General features: G+C 42.7%; 1 protein-coding gene across 9 annotated transcripts in view; it reads right to left on the minus strand.

Moving 5' to 3' along the window:
• Positions 1-26,890, minus strand: part of sytl2a (synaptotagmin-like 2a) — a 42,323-nt gene extending 15,433 nt beyond the window's left edge. The window contains exons 1-7 of one of the 9 annotated variants that reach the window (XM_064982203.1): positions 26,615-26,890; positions 14,834-15,413; positions 12,873-13,024; positions 12,148-12,274; positions 3,872-3,917; positions 3,332-3,440; positions 777-1,538 (exon numbers count right to left, since the gene is read on the minus strand). In XM_064982203.1, the coding sequence (XP_064838275.1) occupies positions 777-1,538; positions 3,332-3,440; positions 3,872-3,917; positions 12,148-12,274; positions 12,873-13,024; positions 14,834-14,934 (1,297 nt within the window). In that variant the 5' untranslated portion in view covers positions 14,935-15,413; positions 26,615-26,890. The other 8 variants (XM_064982202.1, XM_064982200.1, XM_064982207.1 and 5 more) reach the window with 8 other exon arrangements.
• Between the last annotated feature and the right edge of the window lie 417 nt (positions 26,891-27,307).

Below are 27,307 nucleotides of genomic sequence, written 5' to 3' on the forward strand. Positions count from 1 at the left end.
AAGGAAATCAAAACAACTTGGATTTCTCATCACTTGTATTTGCTGACATACAAATGTAGGATCTTAATTTGAGCCAGTTTGCTACAGCAGGAAAATAATCCTGCAGCAACAGGAAATGTGAATTATTATGTGGATTATAATGAATGGACATTTTTGCAGGGGTTGATATATTTTTCATTAGGGCAAATTAAGTCAGAAGTTTAAAGTGGAAATTACACATTTTGGAAGCCTTTTTTAAAACTCTAATATACTACAACCAGGAAAATTCTCAGCAACAAAAGAATAATCAAATTCAGATCCTACATTTGAACAGAGCAATAAATAATCAAGCAAATTATTGAATTGAACTATGTCATCTACAAGTCAGTATAATGATGAGCAATAGCATGTAATAGAAGAAAATTATTTATAAAACATTAGACAACCATATAATTTCAAAGTCTGAATGCCCCCACCAATGAAAAAAAGAGCACATTCCTTGCAGTCCAAATTCACCAATCACCATCAGCAAATATTATCATCATACAATAAATGAATGTGTACATTCATGTATGAAAGCAAGCAGGTTAGTGATTAAAAAACAGATCTTACAACACAAACATGGTGAGTAGTTTATAAAGTTTTATTTCCTAAATTAATTGAATACAAACCTAAAATCATTCTCTGCACTCCTCACTACAAATATTTGAATAGATTAATGGGTTGATTGTTGACTGATAGATTGAATGAATTAATAAAATCATCAAATGAATTAAATGGAGATGCACGAGCCTTACCAGCAGGGACCTGGGCTGGGCCTGTGTCTAGGCATCTTATATCTGGCTTCTCTCTGCAACTCAGACCCTCACCTATGTCCACCTGTCTCTGCATATCATTAATGGGCTGTTGGAGCCAGCAAGGTGAACCTACAGCTGTCAAAACCTCAATGTCTTCCTTTAGTGGTCCGTGATCACCCTGGTCAATACCACTGTTGATGCCATTTTTGTCTGACTGCCCCGTCTCCTCCTCTCCCTCTGGGGGGCTTGTACAGTCCAAATCCAGGAGACTGTGTTCGCCCAGCTCCTTTCCATCCTGCATCTCAGTGGGCCACTCCACGCTGCTCCTGCTCACTGCTAGGCTGAATCTCACCTGTTTCCTGTCTATCCAGACCAGGGTCTCTCTCTCTTTAGCAGACCAGGGGTCTAAAGATGGCTCTAAGACCCTGTTACTGGAGTGCAGCGTTTGTGGACATTGTGGTTCTGGCTGGCAGCTGCAGACGTTTCGGAACTGAAGAAAGTCAGTGGAGGTACTTTGTTTGAGGATGCTCCTAGGGGCGGGAAAGCTGGCCTGTCTGGCTGCTGGGCTGTCTGGCTGCTGGCCTGTCTGGCTGCTGGCCTGTCTGGCTGCTGGGCTCTCCAAGAGAGAGTCCTGGGATCTGTTAATGATTGTTCTTTTTTTGGGGACAGGCATGTGCATAGGTGCACTCTGGATGTTTTCGTAACAGATCGATTTTAAGTTAGTTAGATGAGCAACGCAGAACTCAGATGGTGGTAGAAACTCTGGGGGAAAGACAATGGGGGGTGGTGGATAGAAAATTAGGGCACAAAACAGGTGGATAAAGCAAGCATGTTTCAAGAAGCGATGACAATGACGTCTTATGGTTAACACCACAAACATACAGTGGATCCCAATGTAAATGCAAATACATTAATTGGGTGGTGGGGCTCGGGACTTTTAGTACATTAATTGGGTTGTGGGGCTCGGGACTTTTAGTACATTTGCATCGGATTACTTTCTTGGTTTACTTCCTTGGTTTAATTCCTTCATGGTTATTGTTATTATCATGATTTTCATAATAGTTTGGGAGATTATTCTACATGAGAGAATGTAAAAAAATACCCACTGGGCACAGTCGTCAGTTCAATGTCTAGTTTTGATTTACATTTGGTTAAGTTGTCAACTAATGGGAATTCAATCAAACATGTCACCATGTCATTGGATTTAGGATAAAAAAATATGAAATTCCCTTAAATTGATGACTTCTTTCAAATCCAATCAGTTTTCCATGTTGATTCAATGTCAACACATTACATTTTTTTATTTGGAATGATGTGGAAACAACGTTGATTCAACCAGTTTTTGCCCAGTGGGTCGTTAGTGCCTAGATTCCTTGAAAAACATGGGGGAAACATTAAGGATCTCCAGCACAGACAAGTCATGCATTGCAGCTTAGGGCTTTGGAGTCAGGGTACATGCCTTTATGCGTAATCCCTCTGCTAGTCTGTATTTGCATACCTCCCCCTTTGGCTCGCCTTCCTTCTGGGAAAAACCTGACTAGTTGCTAGATACTAATTGGCTCATTTCATGAAATGCAATTGTTTTAGAGCACATACTTTGAGAAATTGCCACACTATTGTTGCACGTCTTGAAATTAAGGGCAACTGGCTCAAGCACTGTAGTTACAAAGCTGAAGTTTACCTACATACTAGAGCATTAGTTATTATACAAGGGAAATGCAGGTTAATCTTTTAGCCAAACAATGAGAATGAACAATGGTAATCATTCTTGCATCCTGTTTTGGTAATTGGAATCTACAAAATGGCTAATGGGAACTGTGTTTTCCTCTTCCCTTCTTATGAGAATGTTATGAAAGAAAGGTGGAAGAAATACAACATACATATTATGTTCATGACATGACAAAAATACATGCTTACAACAATCATGCAACGAGAACATGCTAGCAATCTGTTTAAAAAGCAACGGAGAAATACCGTAAGCCCAGGAGAGGTTTAACACGCATGGCTTTCAATGGGATCAGTTCACCAGACTTACGGTTGTTTGCAAGGAAAATGCTTTGACTGTTTGTCCATCAAGCCGTCCACTCCATTAAAAACACAACACATGGTGTGTTACAGTTGAATCATGAATCCTGAATTACTGTTGTAAATGTGCAAATTACATGACGCCAAATCGAAACCACAACCTCAAAATGTTTCACTAAAATGGTGGTGACTTGGCATAGGAACCATAAAATAATATGTCAGTGTTTGGTATGTATTTGGACATTTTTGAATGTTCCTTGATATCACTAACATAAGACTGCTAAAAAAAACAACTTACAGTAAGATACATTAAAGTAACTAACTTCTCAGCTGTAAGGTTTCAGAAAATTTTTTGTGCAACAAGCGGCGTAGCATTAAGTAATGTTTATGACAACCTTACATAGACATTATGAAAGACCATCGAAATGAAGTGTTATTACCAAATCCATATATTCACTTGATGTCCTTTTTCAGTTTATTCTTGGATACTAAAATGACACCCACAGATATTGTACAGGTAAGGAGCTCACCCCCGTCAGGTGTCTTGGTTTGCTCCATTGCTTCATTGGGTATCTGGCTGTCTGTTTCCTCCAAAGTTTCAGGTGTAAGTGGTGTGCTGTTGAATGGATTCTGTCTTTGCTTCAGTACAGTAAGAGGAAAACACAGGTTTGCATCAGCAATGAAACACCCATGTTGTCCACTTTTGTGTGTGTGTGTGTGTTCACGTGTGTGTGTGCACGTGTGTGTGTGTGCGCGTGTGTGTGCCTGTGTGTGTGCGTGTGTGTGTGTGCGCGTGTGTGTGTGTGCGCCTGTGTGTGTGTGTGTTTGTGTGTGTGCGCGTGTTTGTGCACGTGTGTGTGTGCGCGTGTGTGTGTGCGCCTGTGTGTGTGCGCCTGTGTGTGTGCGTGCGCGTGTGTGCGCGTGTGTGCGCGCGTGTTTGTGTGTGCGCATGTGTGTGTGTGCGCGTGTGTGCGGGTGTGTGCGCGTTACCATATACTTTGTTACTAAATAGTAAATCAATAGAAATGAACATGAACTTGAAATAAAGTGTTACAGTTACTTCAACCAACCTTTGTGGGGGACTGCAAAACTTCTGGCAGATTGTAGCTGTCGTCCCTATGGTGAATACAATTTAAAATGTAGACATCATTATTATCTTAATCTTTTAAAGAAGAACATACACTTGATTAAGGCATGGGATAATGGGAATAATGTTTAATGTTTTTAAGTTATCACTCTGTCAATTATGTGGACAATTGGTCGATTATGCCTACAGTCGACCACATAACTGCCACCACATCAGTTAAGTGCAGGTGCATTTTCATTTGCTGAAAGCCCCAATTCAAAAGCCCCAATTCATTCATGAAAGCCCCAAGTATTGCATGTATCAACATTGACAAAAAACTCAAATTTTCACATCTCAGATATTTTCACTGTAGTTGGCTGACTGCAGTCCAGTTGTTTTCCTTGGTTTTTAGAGTGTAATGGTACCACTCATTCACACAACATACATTCCTCAACAATGTATGAATGAGAAGTACCATGACTGTGGAAACCAAGGAAAACAAGAGCATGTGAGTTCTAACCTTAGAAGCAGATTACTAAATGTCGACTTACTGTAATGCCTGAATGACTCCTTTAGCAATCATGCCCATATGATCTGGGCTAATGCTTGATCCCATTTAATGTATGTGGCAGCCTCACTAAACAGGGGCTGAGATTCAAGTTAGCTTACTTCTTTGATGGTGAAGACAAGACATACAGTGACCATTTACTTTCCCCACATTTTATTAGGTTACAGCCTTGTTCTAAAATGTATTAAATAGTTTTTTCCCCTCATCAATCTAAATTTGAGCAAATTTATTAAAAATCAATAACTGAAATATCACATTTACATAAGTATTCAGACCCTTTACTCAGTACTTTGTTGAAGCACATTTGGCAGCAATTACAGCCTCGAGTCTACTTGGGTATGACGCTACAAGCTTGGCACACCTGTATTTGGGGAGTTTCTCCCATTCTTCTCTGCAGATCCTCCCACGCTGTCAGGTTGGATGGGGAGCATTGCTACACAGCTATTTTCAGGTCTCTCTAGATATGTTCGGTTGATTTCAAGCCCGGGCTCTGGCTGGGCCACTCAAGGACATTCAGAGACTCCTGCGTTGTCTTGGCTGTGTGCTTAGGGTCGTTGTCCTGTTGGAAGGTTAACCTTCGTCCCAGTCCTGAGCGCCCTGGAGCAGGTTTTCATCAATGTTCTCTCTGTACTTTGCTCCATTCATCTTTCCCTCGATCTCGACTAGTCTCCCAGTCCCTGTCGCTGAACAGCACCCCCACAGCATGATGCTGCCACCACCATGTTTCACCGTAGAGATGGTGCCAGGTTTCTTCCAGACGTGATGCTTGGCATTCAGCCCAAAAAGTCCAATCTTGGTTTTATCAGACCAGAGAATCTTGTTTCTCATTTCAGCTGCCTTTTGGTCAACTCTAAGCGGGATGTCATGTGCCATTTATTGAGGAGTGGATCCATCTAACTATAAAGGCCTGATTGGTGGAGTGCTGCAGAGATGGTTGTCTTTCTGGAAGCTCTTCCCATCTCCACAAAGGAATTCGGGAGCTTTGTCAGAGTAAGGTTCTTGGTCACCTCCCTGACCAAGGCTCTTCTCCCCCGATTGCTCAGTTTGGCCGGCCGGCCAGCTCTAGGAAGAGTCTTGGTAGTTCCAAACTTATTCCATTTAAGAATGATGGAGGCCACTGTGTTCTTGGTGACCATTGCTGAAGAAATGTTTTGGTACCCTTCCCCAGATCTGTGCCTCGACACAATCCTGTCTCGGAGCTCTATGGACAATTCCTTCGACCTCATGGTTTGGTTTTTGCTCTGACAGGCACTGTCAACTGTGGGACAGGTGTGTGCCTTCCCAAATCATGTCCAATCAATTGAATTTACCACAGGTGGACTCCAATCAAGTTGTAGAAACATCTCAAGGATGATCAATGGAAACAGGATGCAACTGAGCTCAATTTTCGAATCTCATAGCAAAGGGTACTTATGTAAATAAGGTATTTATGTTTTTCATTTGTAATAAATTTGCAAAAATGTTGAAAACCCTGTTTTTGCTTTGTCATTATGGGGTGTTGTTTGTAGATTGCTGATGATTATTTTTAATCCATTTTAGAATACGGCTGTATCGTGACAAAATGAGGAAGAAGTCAAGTGGTCTGAATACTTTCCCGAAGACAGGAAGAGCGATATCTCACAAACGGCTCATTTCTTATATTTGTCTGTTTGTTACCTGTTTAAAATGCAATAATTAAGAACCTATCTATGGCATTGCACTTCTTAGCACAAGATGGTAAATAATGCAAAGCAAGAAAACTTTGAGTGGCTGGGAGAGGGAGAGGAGTACGTATGCGTGGTGGAAGAAGACTGAGAGGAAGATCATGAGCTGTAGCCTCAGATGAGAGTAGGGCTACTATAATTGATCATGTAATAAATCATGGTCTATCAATGAGAGAGGCTGGTCTGAGAGTGCAGCCAAATCTGCAATGCCCAACAGTGGCATCTACTGTGAGAAATTTCTGGCAAAATAACAGGTAAGATGTGCATTCTATAAGGGCATCTGACTGAACTGCACATGAAGCTTACAAGGGTTATAGTGCCCCTAACAAAGACAACTTCCCACAATGACAAAAGGGAAAAGGCTGCCTAAGTATGATTCCCAATCAGAGACAACGATAGACAGCTGATAGACAGCTGTCCCTGATTTGTTATTTTTTTTTACTTTTATTTTACTAGGCAAGTCAGTTAAGAAAAAAAATCTTATTTTCAATGACGGCCTAGGAACAGTGGGTTAACTGCCTGTTCAGGGGCAGAACGACAGATTTGTACCTTGTCAGCTGGGGGATTTGAACTTGCAACCTTTCGGTTACGAGTCCAACGCTCTAACCACTAGGCTACCCTGCCGCCACGGTAACCATACCTCTGACAAATCAACTCTGACAAATCAACTGTACATTTTGGTGTTCCTCAAGTTCCGTTTTAGGACCACTATTGTTTTCACTATATATTTGACCTCTTGGGCATGTAATTCGAAAACATAATGTTAACTTTCACTGCTATGCGGATGACACACAGCTGTACATTTCAATGAAACATGGTGAAGCCCAAAAATTTCCCTCGCTAGATGCCTGTGTTTCAGACATAAGGAAGTGGATGACTGCAAACATTCTACTTTTAAACTCGGACAAAACAGAGATGTTTGTTCTAGGTCCCAAGAAACAAAGAGATCTTCTGTTGAATCTGACAATTAATCTTGATGGTTGTACAGTTGTCTCAAATACAACTGTGAAGGACCTTGGCGTTACTCTGGACCCTGATCTCTCTTTTGACGAACATATCAAGACTGTTTCAAGGACAGCTTTTTTCCATCTTCCATTGCAAAAATCAGAACATCTCTGTCCAAAAATGATTCAGAAAAATTAATCCATGCTTTTGTTACTTCTAGGTTAGACTACTGCAATGCTCTACTTTCCGGCTACACGGATAAAGCACTAAATATACTTCAGTTAGTGCTAAATACAGCTGCTAGAATCCTGACTAGAACCACATTTTTTAAATCATATTACTCCAGTGCTAGCCTCCCGACACTGGCTTCCTGTTAAGGCAAGGGCGGATTTCAAGGTTGTACTGCTAACCTACAAAGCATTACATGGGCTTGCTCCTACCTATCTTTCCAATTTGGTCCTGCCGTACATACCTACACGTACGCCACGGTCACAAGACGCAGGCCTCCTAATTGTCCCTAGAATGTCTAAGCAAAAAGCTGGAGGCAGGGATTTCTCCTATAGAGCTCCATTCTTATGGAATGGTCTGCCTACCCACGTGAGAGACGCAGACTCGGTCTCAACCTTTAAGTCTTTATTGAAGACTCATCTCTTCAGTGAGTCATATGATTGAGTGTAGTCTGGCCCAGGAGTGTGAAGGTGAACGGAAAGGCTCTGGAGCAACAAACCGCCCTTGTTGTCTCTGCCTGGCCGGTTCCCCTCTCTCCACTGGGATTCTCTGCCTCTAACCGTATTACAGGGGCTGAGTCACTGGCTTACTGATGCTTTTTCATGCCGTCCCTAGGAGGGGTGCGTCACTTGAGTGGGTTGAGTCACTGACGTGATCTTCCTGTCTGGGTTGGCGCCCCTTGGGTTGTGCCGTGGCGGAGATCTTGGTGGGCTATACTCGGCCTTGTCTCAGGATGGTAAAGTTGGTGGTTGAAGATATCCCTCCAGTGGTGTGGGGCTGTATTTGGTAAAGTGGGTGGGGTTATATCCTTGCTGTTTGGCCCTGTCCAGAGGTATCATCGGATGGGGCCACAGTGTCTCCTGACCCCTCCTGTCTCAGCCTCCAGTATTTATGCTGCAGTATTTTACGTGTCGGGGGGCTAGGGTCAGTTTGTTATATCTGGAGTATTTCTCCTGTCTTATCCTGTGTCCTGTGTGAATTTAAGTATGCTCTCTCTAATTCTCTCTTTCTTTCTCTCTCTCAGAGGACCTGAGCCCTAGGACCATGCCTCAGGACTACCTGGCATGATGAATCCTTGCTGTCCCCAGTCCATCTGGCTGTGCTGCTGCTCCAGTTTCAACTGTTCTGCCTGCGGCTATGGAACACTGACCTGTTCACCGGATGTGCTACCTGTCCCAGACCTGCTGCTTTCAACTCTCTAGAGACAGCAGGAGTGGTAGAGATACTCCTAATGATTGGCTATGAAAAGCCAACTGACATTTACTCCTGAGGTGCTGACTTGCTGCACCCTCGACAACTACTGTGATTATTATTATTTGACCATGCTGGTCATTTATGAACATTTGAACATCTTGGCCAAGTTCTGTTATAATCTCCACCCGGCACAGCCAGAAGAGGACTGGCCATCCCTCATAGCCTGGTTCCTCTCTAGGTTTCTTCCTAGGTTTTGGCCTTTCCAGGGAGTTTTTCCTAGCCACCGTGCTTCTACACCTGCATTGCTTGCTGTTTGGTGTTTTAGGCTGGGTTTCTGTACAGCACTTTGAGATTTCAGCTGATGTAAGAAGGGCTATATAAATACATTTGATTTGATGTGATACCCGGCCAAAACATAGAAATACAAAAACATAGAAAACAGAACATAGAATGCCCACCCAAATCACACCCTGACCAAAACAACTAGAGACATAAAAAGGCTCTCTAAGGTCAGGGCGTGACAGTACCCCCCCAGTACCCAAAGGTGCGGACTCCGGCCAGGGACCCTCGAGACCCTCGTAGCTGGAGACCCTCGTTGCCGTCCACCGGACTGGGGACCGTCGCTGTACGCTCCGGACTGGAGGCCGTCGTTGGAGGCTTCGTGCCATGACTCCTCACTGGAGGCTTCTTGCCATGGATCATCACTGGAGGCTTCGTGTCATGGATCATCACTGCAGGCTTCTTGCCATGGATCATCACTGATGGCTTCTTGCCATGGATCATCACTGGAGGCTTCGTGCCATGGATCATCACTGGAGGCTTCTTGCCATGGATCATCACTGGAGGCTTCTTGCCATGGATCATCACTGGAGGCTTCTTGCCATGGATCATCACTGGAGGCTTCGTGTCATGGATCATCACTGCAGGCTTCTTGCCATGGATCATCACTGATGGCTTCTTGCCATGGATCATCACTGGAGGCTTCATGCCATGACTCCTCACTGGAGGCTTCTTGCCATGGATCATCACTGGAGGCTTCGTGCCATGGATCATCACTGGAGGCTTCTTGCCATGGATCATCACTGGGGGCTTCTTGCCATGGATCATCACTGGAGGCTTCGTGCCATGGATCATCACTGGATGCTTCTTGCCATGGATCATCACTGGAGTGAGGAGACGTATGGGCAGCCTGGTACGTGGAGCTGCCACAGGGCTCACCAGGCTGGGGAGACATACAGGAGGCTTGGTTCTTGGCGCAGGCACTGGATACACTAGACCGTGGAGGCGCACTGGAGTTCTCGAGCGTAGAGTCTGCACAACCTGTCCTGGCTAGATGGTTATCTTCGCCCTGCAAATGCGGGGCGCTGGTACAGGACGCACTGGTCTGTGCAGACGCACCGGAGAAACAGTGCTCAGAGCCGGCGCAGGATATTCGGGGCCGAAGAGACGCACTGGAGACCAGGCGCGCTGAGCCGGCATCATGCGTCCTGGCTGGATGCTCACCTTAACCCGGCAGATGCGGGGAGCTGGGATGTAGCGCACTGGAGACACCGTGCGCTCTTCCGCATAACACGGTGTCTGACCAGTACCACGATTCTACCCACAGTAAGCACGAGGAGTTGGCTCAGGTCTCCAACCTGATTCAGCCAATCTCCTCGTGTCTCCCCCCAAAACATTTTTTTGGGGCTGCCTCTCGTGCCTGCTTCGTTGCCGTGACTCCTGGTATCGTTGTCATTCCTCCCTTGCTACTTCCGCCTGTTTCCATGGCAGGGTCTTGTCCCCTGCCATAACCTGTCCAAGATGTCCTCCACTCTCTCTTCTCCCGGGCCCAGGATCCATGCTCCTCCTGGCCACGCTGCTTGGTCCTTTGGTGGTGGGAAGTTCTGTCACGACGGTCGTTAAAGGAAGACCAAGGTGCAGTGTGGTGAGCGTACATTTTCATTTATTTAGTAAAATGTCACCAACAAAACAAGAAATAACAAAAATGACTGTGAAGCTTACAAGGGCTATAGTGCCCTCACACCCTGACCAAACCAACTAGAGACATAAAAAGGCTCTCTAAGGTCAGGGCGTAACAATTCCTCAACCCCATTGAGGAATTATTTTCCTCGTGGAGGTGGAAGGTTTATGACCACCATCCACATAATCAAATGTCCCTCCTGGACTAAATGAATGCTGGATGCCTGGACATATCTGCAGAAGATTGCCAGGGATGGACCAGGCATGCCAAAATATGATTTCCTATGTGTATTTCCCAAGATGACATAAGATGTGATGTGGATGAGAACCTGTGGCCAAATGCAGAAGACAGGGTTGACTAGCATTGCTACTGTATCTGTAGATGGTGAATATAGAAATTATTGTATTTTGCAGTCACTCAAGGCCAAAAAATGACATAAAACATATTTAAGCATATTGCATCATGTCTGATTCATTCCTGTAACATACACTGCAGTGAATTCTAAACAGTAGAGAGGTGTCATTCTTGTTTTGTAAAGAAATGTTACAAAAGAAAACATTGTGTAATGCTACCTATTGTTAGTATTTTTTAGGTCATTGTTAAATGAGTGACAAAGTGTGCTTGTTGGGTGACAACCTTTGCTGGTGTTATGGAATTAGTTGATTTGAGACATGTATGAAGTGTTTTGGTCGTTTTACTACATTTTGGATGTGAAATTAACTACTGTGCCAAGCTGAAAGTTGGTTAGGAGAACCGTGTGAAGAGCTTTGAAAAAGTGATGTAATTATTGAGAAATGGGTCCTAGCGATTGTAAAAAAAAAAAATGTAAGAAGAAAGTGGAAAGCAGCATCATTCTTGTCTCAAACAATTTGTTGACTGCTTTTGATCTAACAGAACAGCATGCAAACCTGTGTATCTAACTTTGGATCTAACATCGAGGAGAAGGAACTGCGCCGCTTGCGTGACAGGGGGCGAGGCTTTGTGTGTAGGAAGCAGCCGCAGCAGGAGAAAGGGACAGAGATGACAAACAGAGTAAACTATAAAAATGGGCGTTACACGCAGCCCTAAAAACAACCATAGTTTCTAAAAACATGAACACAAGGGCAGGGGAGTAAAGTACTTAAGTAAAAATACTTGAAATGACTACTTAAGTATTTTTTGAGGGTATCTGTACTTTACTTTACTATTTATATTTTTGACAACTTTACTACATTCCTAAAGTAAAGTATGTACTTTTTACTTCATACATTTTCCCTGACACCCAAAAGTACTTGTTACATTTTGAATGCTTAGCAGGACAGGAAAATATTCTAATTCACACACTTATCAAAAGAACATCCCTGGTCATCCCTACTGCCTCTGATCTGGCGGACTCACTAAACACATGCATCATTTGTAAATGATGTCTGCGTGTTGTAGCGTGCCTTTGGCTATCCTTACATTTTATAAACAAGAAAATGTTGCCGTCTAGTTAGCTTAATATAAGGAATTTGAAGTTATTTTCCATTTACTTTTGACACTTAAGTATATTTAAAACCAAATACTTTTAGTTTTTTACTCAAGTAGTTTTTCATTGGGTGACTTTCACTTTTACTTGAGTCATTTTCTATTAAGGTATCTTTTACTCAAGTATGACAATTTTTCCACCACTGCACAATGGGTCCATATCATGGAACTCTCACCTGTAGTAGTTCTTGTGCTGTGCCAGTGGCTCCTCTAAAAGGCCCGAGAGTTCTGGAGGAACATACACATCCTGGTTCTCACTGTTCACGAAACTGGGCCTCTCTGCCCACATCTGGGAAAGCTCCACTACAACACAGAACAAATGGGATGCAGGCCTCAGTAAAACCACTGACAAACCAGATGAAGACACATACTGTATGTCTGTGTCACAGGTGGGATCTAAACCCCAATCTACTGCTCGGGAAACCGACCATTAAGCCAAAAGGAAATGAACTTTTGGGCCAAGGGTAACATTGATTTTGAAGTTGCAGGCAGGGTTACCTCATCCCAAGAGCGTGAGTCCAACTCACTTCCACTCTATATGTTACAATACATCTAACAGCCATCCCTCTCATGAAGTGAAGGATGGAATGAGCATTCCTATTGGACAAACTTAGGTGCAACACCCTCTATGTTTACTGAACGTCAACCAGCTATAGAAAATAGGAATGAAGAGTAAAATGCATTATTTAATGATCCTTTTATGTTCTTGTTTCAGAGCCAATTGTTCATATCGATGTTCACCAATGTAATATCCACCAAACAGTATTTCAACAAATTAAATGCCTAGGAATAGAGTTACTGTACATCTGCAATGCAGCATTTAGTCATACACATCCGTAATGGTCTTTGCAAGAGTCAACGACTGTCTAAAGTTGCATAGCTTGACATGGTTATAACTCACATATGGTCACAGGTTTCCTCCGACTTATGGATGCTCTGATGATGTCAGAACCATGGATCCTGTCTCTGTGACGCCTTGACTTTGTCTCATAGAACCACTCTCCAGTCAGGTACTTCAGCTTGTCCTTGTCACATTCTTGCTTTTGTAGATTCCTAAGTGGAGAGAGGGTAAACGTTCAAAATATGGACACTTAACAATGGAAAACCAGTAATGGAGACCAGGCAGAGGCAATACAATAAGTTGATGCCAGCTTATGTCCGAACCTGGAAAACCTTATTGAGTTCCCTGCTAGCAGGGGCATTTACAGTAACATAAGCATATGTGTTTGTTTTTTTAATGAAGGTGCATGCTGTTGGTTATGAATCTGTGATGTAATCATTGTTATGAGTCCCATGTATTACAGTTGTTTCACATGATTGCAACAATACCTTGTCAACATTTCTTATGAACAAAACACAGTGCAATCAAGCACATGTTTGAAAAAAGCAGTAGGAGGTATACCCATTAAGTTTTTAAATACAAAAGCAGTAGAAGGTATACCCAGTAAGTTTTTAAATACAAAAGCAGTAGAAGGTACACCCAGTAAGATTTTAAATACAAAAGCAGTAGAAGGTACAGCAATTAAGTTTTTAAATACAATTAGAAGGTATACCCAGTAAGTTTTTAAATACAAAAGCAGTAGAAGGTACACCCATTAAGTTTTTAAATACAAAAGCAGTAGAAGGTACAGCCATTAAGTTTTTAAATACAAAAGCAGTAGAAGGTACAGCCATTAAGTTTTTAAATACAAAAGCAGTAGAAGGTACACCCATTAAGTTTTTAAATACAAAAGCAGTAGAAGGTACACCCATTAAGTTTTTAAATACAAAAGCAGTAGAAGGTACAGCCATTAAGTTTTTAAATACAAAAGCAGTAGAAGGTATACCCAGTAAGTCTTTATATACAAAAGCAGTGTGAATTCTGTCACAACTTTGTGTTTTTATTGTTTATGAAGCTCTTCACATATCTCAGCAGTATGTTTTTTATTTTAAAATGCCTTTGTAGTCAACCCAAACCAACATTTTTATTATTAAACAAATTAGGATAAAAATAATAAGGAAACAGACATATCTGTTAAATACATGCTCAATAACTTTGGTGACTAATAAGTATTTTTTAAGCTGGATGTATCAATGTGTAGCTCAAACGTTCATAATCTATGAGGACAATTATTGTCTTACCTCAATTAGCCACGTTATCCCTAAAAGCAACTGTTTTTCTGCATGCTGTTCTGCACCATTTTCCCTTATATTTTCCCCTACATGGGCCAGCCCCCTAGCAATTTGAGTTCTAGCCAATGAGCTACAGCCCCTCGCCATTTGAGCTAGCAAAACATACACACAGTAGAGTGAGAGAGAGAGAGAGAGAGAGAGAGAGAGAGAGAGAGAGAGAGAGAGAGAGAGAGAGAGAGAGCGATGACGTGGTGCACATATCTGCACATATGTGCGGTAGTACGCAATTTTTGGGGACCACTTTTGGGGACTACTTTCAGAACCACAGAACTACTGGCTAAAAAAGTATACAAAGGTACCGGAGAATCTCTTTAATATCTTGGAGTTTCCCCACACTGCTATAATACTTTTCTTTAACCCTGCCACTGTTTTCCAGGGCGTGTCCTCAGGACATGTGCTTACCATCTGGCAAGCATCTTCACAGACATTTTCAACCTCTCCTCGTCCCAGTCTGTAATCCTCACATTTTGAAGCTGACTACCATCATTCCTGTTCCCAAAAACTCTAAGGCATCTTGCCACAATGACTACCGCCCTGTAGCACTCACATCTGTAATAATGAAGTGCTTTGAAAGGCTGGCACACATCAACTCTATCATCTCAGACACTCTGGACCCAATCTAATTTGCACACAGCCCTGACAGATCCACAGACAACTCAATTTCAACTCTAAGGCATCCTGTGAACTCACTTCACACGCTGTTCCTCTGCCCTCTTCAGATCTGTGTCCCTCTTTAATACGGACAAGATCATCTCCTGCTCCTCCTCCGTCAGGTAACTCAGGTCAATCATGGTGCCAAGCCCACTCTGCAGGTCTTATCTCTTCTCAGAAAACAAAATGGTTGCCAACTCCACTCAAAGCCACTGTTCAGGCTGAGTCTGTGATGGTGATGGTTCTCCCTAGTTTGGGTCAGTGGCTTGGTGGAGAATCCAGGTATAGTTATGGATATGGGTTATTGGAATTTCAGCAGCCCCTGGTACAGAGGTCCTTGAAGTCAACGTGTGGGTTAGTGAAGGTGGTTTACGTGCTAAAGTCCAGGCGTCAGTTGAGTTTCCAAAGGCTCATATTCAGTGGGTAGATGGCTGGATGAGGGGAGCAGGTAGGTGTTTGGCAGACCTCTGTCTCAATCTCAGTATTACTGATTCACTTTTTGCACTCTCCTTGCTGAAGGGGAATGTATTGCCAGGTTTGTATGGACGCGGTAGGGTTAACTTGGTGCAGCTGCTCGTATATATGTGGTGGTGGTCTGTCAGTGATCCATCATTAGCACCTGCAAAACACAGCAAAACACAACATAAGAGTCTAATTTAAAAAATCAATAATAATAATACTTCTTTTAGACTGACACTAAAACATACAGACCTGCATCTTCTTACATATTCTCTTAACACTTTCATGATCTTTTATTGAAAACGTTTTTCCCTTTAGTAGCTTTTTATTCCAGAGCCTTTTCATCAAGTATTCAAATGTAATAATTTCCCATGATTGGGTAACAGGCAGGATGCCATTTTCCCATATCAACCTCACGAGTCAGAGTGAGGCGTTGTGATTATAGGAGACATGTGATATGGTATTGTCAGCTGACTGAGAGAATGTGGCGTTTGAACACTCTTAAAAACATTTTGAGTGGATTCCCTTAGAGAAAGCCCTAGTTGTTCTAAAATTGAATTAAGCTTAACTCAAATTAGGCACCAGTTTAGGACTTGTATCCATATGGAAAGGCCATTTTATTTTCCTACAATCAGTTTTTGTTTCAGTTACGGTTTAAGTTATAGTATGAGTAAACGGTTCAAATGACGAAGAATTAACTTGTTTAGGTGAACTTCGAACTAGAGCTGATGTATGACGAGACAGTAAGACAGTGGAATGGTGCTGTAATGGATAGCTGCTGTTTTACGGAGAATCCTCAATGAAAGGTGAATATCGGTGAGGACACTCTTCTGTTTGCCTACTAACAAATTGACATCTCCTTGACCACTTATTGGTTTCCGGGTCACGGAGGAGAGAGGGCGGAGGAGAGAGCATAACATTACTGAACGTCGTCACTTCTGTTTGAACGCGGAACGAGGGAGAACTTGGTTTGTTGTTTTGGAAAGTTTTGTAAGTCTCTGAAAAAGTGATCTATTGAAAAGGTTTTGTTACTAGCTAGCTACTTTTTAATTTGGATCCCGCAACGGGGTTGGCATCCGTTGCTGGGACTGCTGCTATCTGTCCAGGGATCCTGCCGACCAAGGGTCTGATGAGCTGCTTGGTGTAGCAGCTAGCCTAGCTGCCACTGTTAGCTGCCTATCAAGTTAGCAAGGTTTCCATGAGGGCTAGAACACATACCATGATACAGTTAGACCTTGTGGCTGGAACCGAGCATTGTGTTGGGCTTGTGACTGTCTAGATCCATGCTGTTTGATTCTATTTCCATTATCACTGCGACCTGCTCTGTCCAAAACTGCGAAGACTAACAGTGGAGCCTACGTTGCTACCATGACAAAGACCAAAGCCGGTGGGAGTACTGTTGAAGAAAGTGGTTTCTTCTCTCTATCACGGGTGAAGGATCTTTTAAACAAACAAAAAGACTTCTAACAGCAGTTGTTACAAAAACTAGAAAAGAGCTTCAAGTTTTGTGCCCTACACTGGTGGAGTCAACTAATAAAATAATGGACGACCAGACCAGAGAGGTCCAGGACCTCAAGAACAGTTTGCAGTTCTCTCAGGGTCAAGTCGGTGAGTTTAAACAGGAAATCGGCAAGATGACAGCGATCTGTAAGTCATTGAGAGAGGACATCAATTCTGTATGTGAATCCATGATAACAATAACAGAGAAATCAGATTATCTCGAGGGACAATCAAAGCAGAACAACACTGTTGGGGACAGAATTGCAGAATGTCCACATGAGACCTGGACGCAGTCTCAAGACAAAGGGAGGGAAATGATCTTGGAGAAACTGAAGATGGACCACGGGAAGATTGAGGTAGAGCATGCCCTCAGGACTGGAAAACCCACCCCCGGCCCAGGTGACAGACAGATAGAGGTCAAGTTCCTGAGGTTCAGGTACAAGGTAGCTGTTCTGGAAAGAGACAAAAACTTGAGAGGAACGTACTGTACATCTTCCTAAACGACGTCTATCTGGAAACTGTGCACCAGAAGAGAAAATAACTTATCCCGGCCATGCAAGCTGCCAGAGCGAGTGGGGGACATTGCTTACATCCGCTACAACAGGCTCATTGTCCACCCTCCCTCCCAAAAGCCTGGAAGGGATGAGAGAACCAAGCCTATGGGTTTGTAGCTTCAACCAACCAACACACCAACTGATTCATGGACTGTTGAATGTTTTCCTTTTTTTTATCTTGCTTTGTTTGTTCTTTTCCATATTAATGTGCCTTCCAAAAGTATTCATCCCCCTTGGGACCCCCTAATGGACGACCAGACCAGAGAGGTCCAGGACCTCAAGAACAGTTTGCAGTTCTCTCAGGGTCAGCTCGATGAGTTTAAACAGGAAACCGGCAAGATGACAGCGATCTGTAAGTCATTGAGAGAGGACATCAGTTCTGTATGTGAATCCATGATAACAATAACAGAGAAATCAGATTATCTCGAGGGACAATCAAAGCAGAACAACACTGTTGGGGACGGAATTGCAGAATGTCCACATGAGACCTGGACGCAGTCTCAAGACAAAGGGAGGGAAATGATCTTGGAGAAACTGAAGATGGACCACGGGAAGATTGAGGTAGAGCATGCCCTCAGGACTGGAAAACCCACCCCCGGCCCAGGTGACAGACAGATAGAGGTCAAGTTCCTGAGGTTCAGGTACAAGGTAGCTGTTCTGGAAAGAGACAAAAACTTGAGAGGAACGTACTGTACATCTTCCTAAACGACATCTATCTGGAAGCTGTGCACCAGAAGAGAAAATAACTTATCCCAGCCATGCAAGCTGCCAGAGCGAGTGGGGACATTGCTTACATCCGCTACGACAGGCTCATTGTCCACCCTCCCTCCCAAAAGCCTGGAAGGGATGAGAGAACCAAGCCTATGGGTTTGTAGCTTCAACCAACCAACACACCAACTGATTAATGGACTGTTGAATGTTTTCAATTTTTTTTATCTTGCTTTGTTTGTTCTTTTCCATATTAATGTGCCTTGCAAAAGTATTCATCCCCCTTGGCGTTTTTCCTATTTTGTTGCATAGCAACCTGTAATTTAAATGGATTTTTATTTGTATTTCATGTAATGGACATACACAAAATAGTCCAAATTGGTGAAATGCAATAAAATAAAAAAAGTTTTTATTTTATTTTTTATAAACGGAAAAGTTTGCCCTTTGCTATGAATATATGTACTCACCCCCTTTGCTATGAAGCCCCTAAATAAGATCTGGTGCAACCAATTACCTTCAGAAGTCACATAATTAGTTAAATAAAGTCCACCTGTGTGCAATCTACGTGTCACATGATTTCAGTATATATACATCTATTCTGAAAGGCCCCAGAGTCTGCAACACCACTAAGCAAGGGGCACCACCAGGCAAGCGGCACCATGAAGACCAAGAAGCTCTCCAAACAGGTCAGGGACAAAGTTGTGGAGAAGTACAGATCAGGGTTGGGTTATAAAAAATATCAGAAACTTTAAACATCCCACGGAGCACCATTAAATCCATTATTAAAAAATGGAAAGAACATGGCACCACAACAAACCTGCCAAGAGCGGGCCACCCACCAAATCTCACGGACCGGGCAACACGGGAATTAATCAGAGAGGCAACAAAGAGACCAAAGATAACCCTGAAGGAGCTGCAAAACTCCACAGCAGAGATTGGAGTATCTGTCCATAGGACCACTTTAAGCCACACACTCCACAGAGCTGGACTTTACAGAAGAGTGGCCAGAAAAAAGCCATTGCTTAAAGCATAAAATAAGCAAACACGTTTGGTGTTCGCCAAAAGGAATGTGGGAGACTCCCCAAACATATGGAAGAAGGTACTCTGGTCAGATGAGACTAAATTTGAGCTTTTTGGACATCAAGGAAAACGCTATGTCTGGCACAAATCCAACACCTCTCACCACTCCAACACACACCACTCATCGGCAGGGACTGGGAAACTGGTCAGAATTGAAGGAATGATGGATGGCACTAAATACAGGGAAATTCTTGAGGGAAACCTGTTTCAGTCTTCCAGAGATTTGAGACTGGGACAGAGGTTCACCTTCCAGCAGGACAATGACCCTAAGCATACTGCTAAAGCGACACTCGAGTGGTTTAAGGGGAAACATTTAAATGTCTTGGAATGACCTAGTCAAAGCCCAGACCTCAATCCAATTGAGAATTTGTGGTATGACTTAAAGACTGCTGTACACCAGTGGAACCCATCGAACTTGCGAACTTGAAGGAGCTGGAGCAGTTTTGCCTTGAAGAATGGGCAAAAATCCCACTGGCTAGATGTGCCAAGCTTATAGAGACATACGCCAACAGACTTGCAGCTGTAATTGCTGCAAAAGGTGTCTCTACAAAGTATTGACTTTGGGGGGGGGGGGGGTGAATAGTTATGCACGCTCAAGTTTTCTGCCTTATTTCTTGTTTGTTTCACAATAAAAAATATTTTGCATCTTCAAAGTGGTAGGCATGTTGTGTAAATCATATGATACAAACCACCAAAAAATCTATTTTAATTCCAGGTTGAAAAAAATAAATAATAAATACCACATTTACATAAGTATTCAGACCCTTTACTCAGTACTTTGTTAAAGCACCTTTTGGCAGTGATTACAGCATCGAGTCTTCTTGGGTATGATGCTACAAGCTTGGCACACCTGTATTTGGTTAGTTTCTCCCATTACTCTCTGCAGATCCTCTCTGGCTGGGCCACTCAAGGACATTCAGAGACTTGTCCCAAAGCCACTCCTGCGTTGTCTTGGCTGTGTGCTTAGGTTCGTTGTCCTGTTGGAAGATGAACCTTCGCCCCAGTCTGAGACTCTGGAGCAGGTTTTCATCAAGAATCTCTCTGTACTTTGCTCCATTCATCTTTGCATTGATCCTGACTAGTCTCCGAGTCTATGCCGCTGAAAAAAACGTAGGGATGGTGCCAGGTTTGTTGGCATTCTTGTTTCTCATGGTCTGAGAGTCTTTAAGTGCCTTTTGACAAACTCCAAACGGGCTGTCATGTGTGCCATCTGGCCAGTCTACCAGAAAGGCCTGATTGGTGGAGTGCTGCAGAGATGGTTGTCCTTCTGGGAGGTTCTCAAATCTCCACAGAGGAACTCTAGAGCTCTGTCAGAGTGACCATCGGGTTCTTGGTCACCTCCCTGACCAAGGCCCTTCTCCCCCTTCAATGCTGCAGACATTTTTTGGTACCCTTCCCTAGATCTGTGGCTCAACACAATCCTGTCTTGGAGCTCTACGGATGATTCCTTGGTTTTTGCTCTGACACGCACTGTCAACTGTGGAACGTTATATAGACAGGTGTGTGTCTTTCCAAATCATGTCCAATCAATTGAATTTATCACAGGTGGACTACAATCAAGTTGTAGAAACATCTGATATCACCAATGTCAAGGATGGAAACAGGATGCACTTGAGCTCAATTTCAAGTCTCATAGCAAAGGGTCTGAATACTTAAGTAAATAAGATATTTAACATTTCTATAAATTAGCTGAAATGCTCAATGAGTGAATGGGTGTGGAGTCAGGCGCAGAGAGCAAAGGATGCGGGAAAAAACACGCTTTAATGTCCAAAAAATCACAGGAACAAAATAGTATACCCAACACAGGTGTAACTATAATTATGTGAAATACTAGGACAGCACGAAAACCCAACAAAACACTAACACCTCTCACAAATACAGAAGAACAAGCCCGCACAAACAGAAGCGTGCTAAACGAACTTAAATAACCCCACCCTAACAACCAAACAATGAACAGGTGAAACCAATTAGACAAAACCAAACGAACATGGAACAAAGGATCGGTGACAGCTAGTAGACCAGCGACGACGACCGCTGAGCGCCACCCGAACAAGAAGGGGAGCCACCTTCGGTAATATTCGTGACATTAGCAAACATTTTCAAAAGCCTATTTTCACTTTGATATTATGGGTATTGTGTGTAGATTGCTGAGGAAAATGTTTTATTTAATCCATTTTAGAATAAGGCTGCAATGTAACAAAATGTGGAAAAAGTTTAGGGGTCTGAATAGTTTCCGAAGGCACGGTATATATCATAAGTATGTGGTACTGGTGATGTTTAACTCCAATCGTTATTGAGATTTGGTATTTTGGCCCCTCAGGGATGTCTGCTTAGTCCCCTTCTGCAGTCCCCGTTCACCCATGACTGAGTGGCCATGTACGACTCCAACACCATCATTAAGTTTGTTGACGACACAAAGGTGGTAGGCTTGATCACCGACGACGACAAGTCAGCCTATAGGGAGGTCAGACTCCTGGCAGTGTGGCGCCAGGACAACAACCTCTCCCTCAAAGTCAGCAAGACAAAAGAGCTGATCGTGGACTACAGGAAACATAGGACCGAGCACACCCCCATTCACATCGACCGGGCTGTAAGGATCTATCATGGTCCACACACACCAAAACAGTCGTGAAGAATGCCTCTCCCCCCTCAGGAGGCTGAAAAAAAATGGTATGGGCTCTTAGATCCTCAAAAGGTTCAACAGCTACACCATTGAAAGCATCTTGACTGGCTGCATCACCGCTTGGTATGGCAACTGCTTGGCATTTGACAGCAAGGCGCTACAGAGGGTAGTGCGTACAGCCCAGTACATCACTAGGGCCGTGCTCCCTGTCATCCAGGACCTCTATACCTGGCGGTGTCAGAGGCAGGCCCAAAAAAAATTGTCAAAGACTCCACCCATCCAGGTCATAGACTGTTCTCTCTGCATCCGCACGGCAAGCGGTACCGATGCACCAAGTCTGCAACCAACAGGACCCTGAACAGCTTCTACCGTCAAGCCATAAAACTGCTAAATAGTTAGTTAAATAGTTGCCCAGACCCTTTTTGCACAAACTTGTTTTTAACTAATCACATACGCTGATGCTACTGTTTATTTTCTATCCTGTTGCCTAGTCACTTTATTCCTAGTTATATGTACATAGATAACTCAATTACCTCGTACCCCTACACATCGACTCGGTACTGGTACCCCGTGTATCTAGCCAAGTTACCATTACTCATTGTGTATTTATTATTACTTTATTTATTACGTGTTTTACTTTTCTATTATTTTCTATTTTCTTTCTCTCTCAATTGTTGGGAAGTTTCACTGTTAGTCTACACCTGTTGGCTACGAAGCATGTGACTAATAACATTTTATTTGATTGGGTTCGTTTGACCACACAGTCCCAGATCATTGGTACTCTGTTGTAACATGCAAGAATTCCTTTTGGTGTTCTAAGAGTTTCCTTCAAGACAGCTCGTGGTGTATGAAGGAGATTGGCGCTCGATAGTTAATTTCCATTCGATGTTAATCAGTGGGCTCGTCACAAGGTAAATTTGTCATACACTACATGACCAAATGTATGTGGACACCTGCTCATCTAACATCTCATTCCAAAATCATGGGCATTAATATGGAGTTGGTTCCCCCCTTTGCTGCTACAACAGCCTCCACTCTTCTGGGATGGCTTTCCACTAGATGAGGCAACATTGCTGCGGGGACTTGCTTCCATTCAGTTTTGCTTCCAAGACCATTCGTGAGATCGGGCACTGATGTTGGGTAATTAGGCCTGGCTCACAGTCGGCGTTCCAATTCATACCAAAGGTGTTCGATGGAGTTGAGGTTAGGGTTCTGTGCAGGCCAGTCACGTTCTTCCACACCGATCTCTACAAACCACTTCTGTAGGGACCTTGCTTTGTGCACGGGGGCATTGTCATGTTGAAACAGGAAAGGGCCTTCCCCAAACTGTTACCACAAAGTTAGAAGCACAGAATAGTCTAGAATGACATTGTATGCTGTAGCATTAAGATTTCTCTTCACTGGAACTACTGCACACTGATTTGCCATAGAATGATACATGGCTGGCCCGGTTGAGATCTAAACACCTGATAAAATCTCACCAATTAGCACAAAGCAGGATATTATGCAACATCAGTGAGAGACGCCTTTGACTATATTTGGAAGCGAAATAGTTCTCTATTCAATCACAGAACTGTTGAATTCTGCTGGCTCTGAGGTTGAGTCATAAGTGAGCCATAAAGTGGTGCTTCATTGTGAGGTGAAAAGGGAACAGATAAGGGAGGGGCAGCATCCCAAATGGCACCCTATAAAGTATAGTGTATTACATGTCACCAGAGCCCTATAGGCCCTGAATTTTATTTTTTTACCTTTATTTAACCAGGCAAGTCAGTTAAGAACAAATTCTTATTTTCAATGACAGCCTAGGAAGAGTGGGTTAACTGCCTGTTCAGGGGCAGAATGACAGATTTGTACCTTGTCAGCTCGGGGGTTTGAACTTGCAACCTTCCGGCTACTAGTCCAATGCTCTAACCACTAGTCTACCCTGCCGCCCTATAGGGAATGGTATGCAACTTAGGGCCCAAGCAAATCATACCCAACTTGTTGTATCAATAATAATCAAATAATATTTCTATATTTTGTAGATCTCTTTTGATAAAGACAAGAAAGACACAGTGTGCAACTTTGCATCCCTAAAGCCTCATTGGCCACCCCTCCAATAGCTGTGGTGTTCTTGAGCAATTTAGATACATTTAGATAATACTTTTGATAAAGACCATGTAATGGAAACCAATTCATAATGTATAATTGTGTTATGTATGAATTTAGATGTAGAGTATAGTTAAAATAATCTGAAATTATTGCGCACAAGATTATTTAATAAATTGTCATCACAGAGAGAATCTGCTCAACCTGGAGTAGGGTGAAATTGCCCCTAGACAATGATCTTGGGTCAGTTTAGCATTTTCCTTACCTAATTCTTAAGATTAGAATTGGGGGAGGGGAAGCTGATCCTAGATCTGTACCCAGGGGCAACTTCACCACGGGGCCATCAAATACCACAGCCTCATCAAATACAAGTTTCCATTTTCCATTTTCCATAATTTAGCAGATGCTCTTATCCAGAGTGACTTAGAGTTCTTGCATTCATCTTAAGATAGATAGGTGGGACAACCTCATATCACAGTCATAGTAAGTACATTTTTCCTCAATAAAGCAGCTATCAGCAAATTTCCATACCGAACATGGTGGAAATTAACTATCAAGGGCCAATCTCCTTTACACAACTGGTGAGTTGTCTTGAAGGAAACTATTAGAGCACCAAAATGAATGCTTGCATGTTACATCAGAGTACCAATGATCTGGGACTGTATGACTGTGGTCAAAGGAAACCAAATCAATGTGACTGGCAAAGCTTGAGGTACTAGGTGATTACCAATCATCTTCACCACTTAATTTTTTTTAACTAGGCAAGTCAGTTAAGAATAAATTCTTATTTTCAATGACTGTCTAGGAACAGTGGGTTAACTGCCTTGTTCAGGGGCAGAACAACAGATTTTTACCTTGTCAGCTCAGGATTTGATTTTGCAAACTTGCGTTTGCTAGTCCAACGCTCTAACCACTTGGCTACCCTACCGCCCATAAACAGAGCACATCATTAACTTTAAAGAATGCTACAAATCCTGTTTTCCCCAAGGGGACTGGTTGCTTTGCTATGTACACAATCAGATTAGACTGCATTTCCTTATTTGCAGCAGTAGCACTTCCTTCAGAGAATGGAAGTTTGAACCAAGACAACTATGCCAGTGATAAGCAATATGGGCACATACATTGCTTGTAGTAGTCCATGTGTCTTTCAATGTTGTAGCGAATGTATCGTAAAATAGGTTAGGACAAAATGGCTAATGGAGCTACAGTAAAATACTTCTATTCGTTCTTTGTCACCGGACAACTAATGTATAAATCTACTAACTAAGTTCCACAATCAGAGGGCAGTACACTTGGGGTGGCAGGTAGGCTAGCAGTTAGAGTGTTGGGACAGTAACCAAGAGGCTGCTTGTTTGTAATCCCTGAGCCGGCGAAGTGGAAAAATCACCCGTTCTGCCCTTGAGCAAGGCAGTTAACCCCACAACTGCTCCCTGATGATGTTGATTAAGGCAGCCCCCTGCTCTTCTTTGACTCAGAGGGGTTGGGTTAAACGCGGAAGACACATTTCGGTTGAATGTTTTTCAGTTGTGCAACTGACTAGGTGTCCCCTTTCTCTACACTGGCCTTTAAACCTGACATGTTTTCCCAATGCCCGTAGGGGCGGATCAGTCTATGAATAGGCAGCTAAGGAAAGAGCTCAGATAAAAATATGCATAACTATTTTCATTTACAATCTAGGCTACCCTTGGTTTAGGTTTGTTATACGCTGTTGAACACATTTAAAAATCTGGCGTTTAGATCTCACCAACCACATATCATTCTATGGCAACTCGATGTACTGTACAAATTATTTGTATTCTAGAAGCAGGATGTATGCTTATAGGGATTTTACCCCCCCCCCCCTTAGAGCACCAAAAGGAATGCTTGCATGTTACAACAGAGTACGAATGATCTGGGACTGTGTGGTCGAAGGAAAATATATGAGATCAATGTTAAGCCCCAGGTTTGCAGAGAACATAACACAAATGTCAATGGAGTGTACCATTTTTTGGTATTTGTTTACGGTGGTTTATGGTTGTAGGTGAAACATCTAATGAGTGTAGCTTGCATAAGCACATCTGCCCTGTGCTTGCTCACTTCCGAGAGCTCACCAATTTAGAGGTTGATTTGAGCATGCAGCATCCAAGACTCCTGGCACAAGTATTTTCAATTGAGACCAATGGAAGCTGACATTTTAAAGGAGGCCTGTCCACCTGGGCTCTAGGTACAGATCTAGGATAAACTTCTCCTCCCCCAACACTAACCATTAGTGGAGGGAATTCAAAACTGACCCCAGATCAGGGTCTAGGGTCAAATTCACACACACCATGGCCCTTGGATTTACCAAGACCTTGGATTAACTTTTAACTGGCCTTTCAACAAAGCATGAACATGCATGAAAAATGATGCTTCCCAAAATGTATGTCCTCCTATCATTTTAATGTTGTGATCTGATATTTTTTCTAGAGCTTGGGCATACACATTATTTTTCACTGATCTGATTCATTTTAGCAGAGGCTACTGGGAGAGATGCAGTTGAGTTGGAACTTCAATTGAATTTACGTAACAATGGGGAAATGGCAAAATGATCAGTTTGCAAGTTTTATTGAATCCAGGAAACAAAATTTACACGACATAAATAAAGTGCGGCAGTTGATTTACAATATGTAACATTTCCCGCAATGTATTGTTTTATGGCAAAAATATTGCGTTCGGTACAGTATTCAGAAAAAGCCTTATTAAAACACGACTGTCATCATCGCACGCAATACATAGAGGAAAATAAACATTGTTTTAATTTATAAACAGAAAAAGGCAGATAAAACTTACCCAGGACAAGACAACTGCGTTGCACCGTGAGAACAACTTCTTGAGTGGTCCCGAGGAGATGGATAATGTCCAAACCCAAGCACGAGGCTCAGCCGATGAGTCGAAACTCACAGCATGAAAGATTTCGTTAGATGCTGACATTTCCTGTTGAGCCTCGCTACTCAATGAAAGACTTTTGATGATGAACATGTCATAAAGAAATATGAATGCTGACTTCGTTCTTCTATTGGTTTTGTGACTGTTTAAATTAGTTTAAACTAATTTATTAAGTCTGGGTGGGGATTGCGTTAGTGTGTGTGTGTGCATGGGAATGTAGAGTTTTTTGGGGGGAGAAATAACGGAATACATACATACACACTGTACATACATACATGCACCTTGCCTTTCTACTTTATTCGAAATGTAATGTGCTGCTCTACCAGCTAACAATCATAGGGAAAGAGAACGGGTTTATAATGTTACCCGTAATGTTCCCCTAATGTTTGAGTGTCCAGTTTTCCGTTAGTTAGTGGAACATTCAGGAAGCATTCCCACCCCTTTACCTTTTCCACATTTTGTTCTGTTACAGCCTGAATTCAACATTGATTCAATATATTTATTTATTTTTGTCACTGGCCTATATACAATACCTCATAATGTCAAATTGTATTTAAAAAAAAATATATATATATATATTGTAGTTACTCCACAATA

Source organism: Oncorhynchus masou, chromosome 12, assembly GCF_036934945.1.
Source record: "Oncorhynchus masou masou isolate Uvic2021 chromosome 12, UVic_Omas_1.1, whole genome shotgun sequence".
NCBI classification, from domain to species: domain Eukaryota; kingdom Metazoa; phylum Chordata; class Actinopteri; order Salmoniformes; family Salmonidae; genus Oncorhynchus; species Oncorhynchus masou.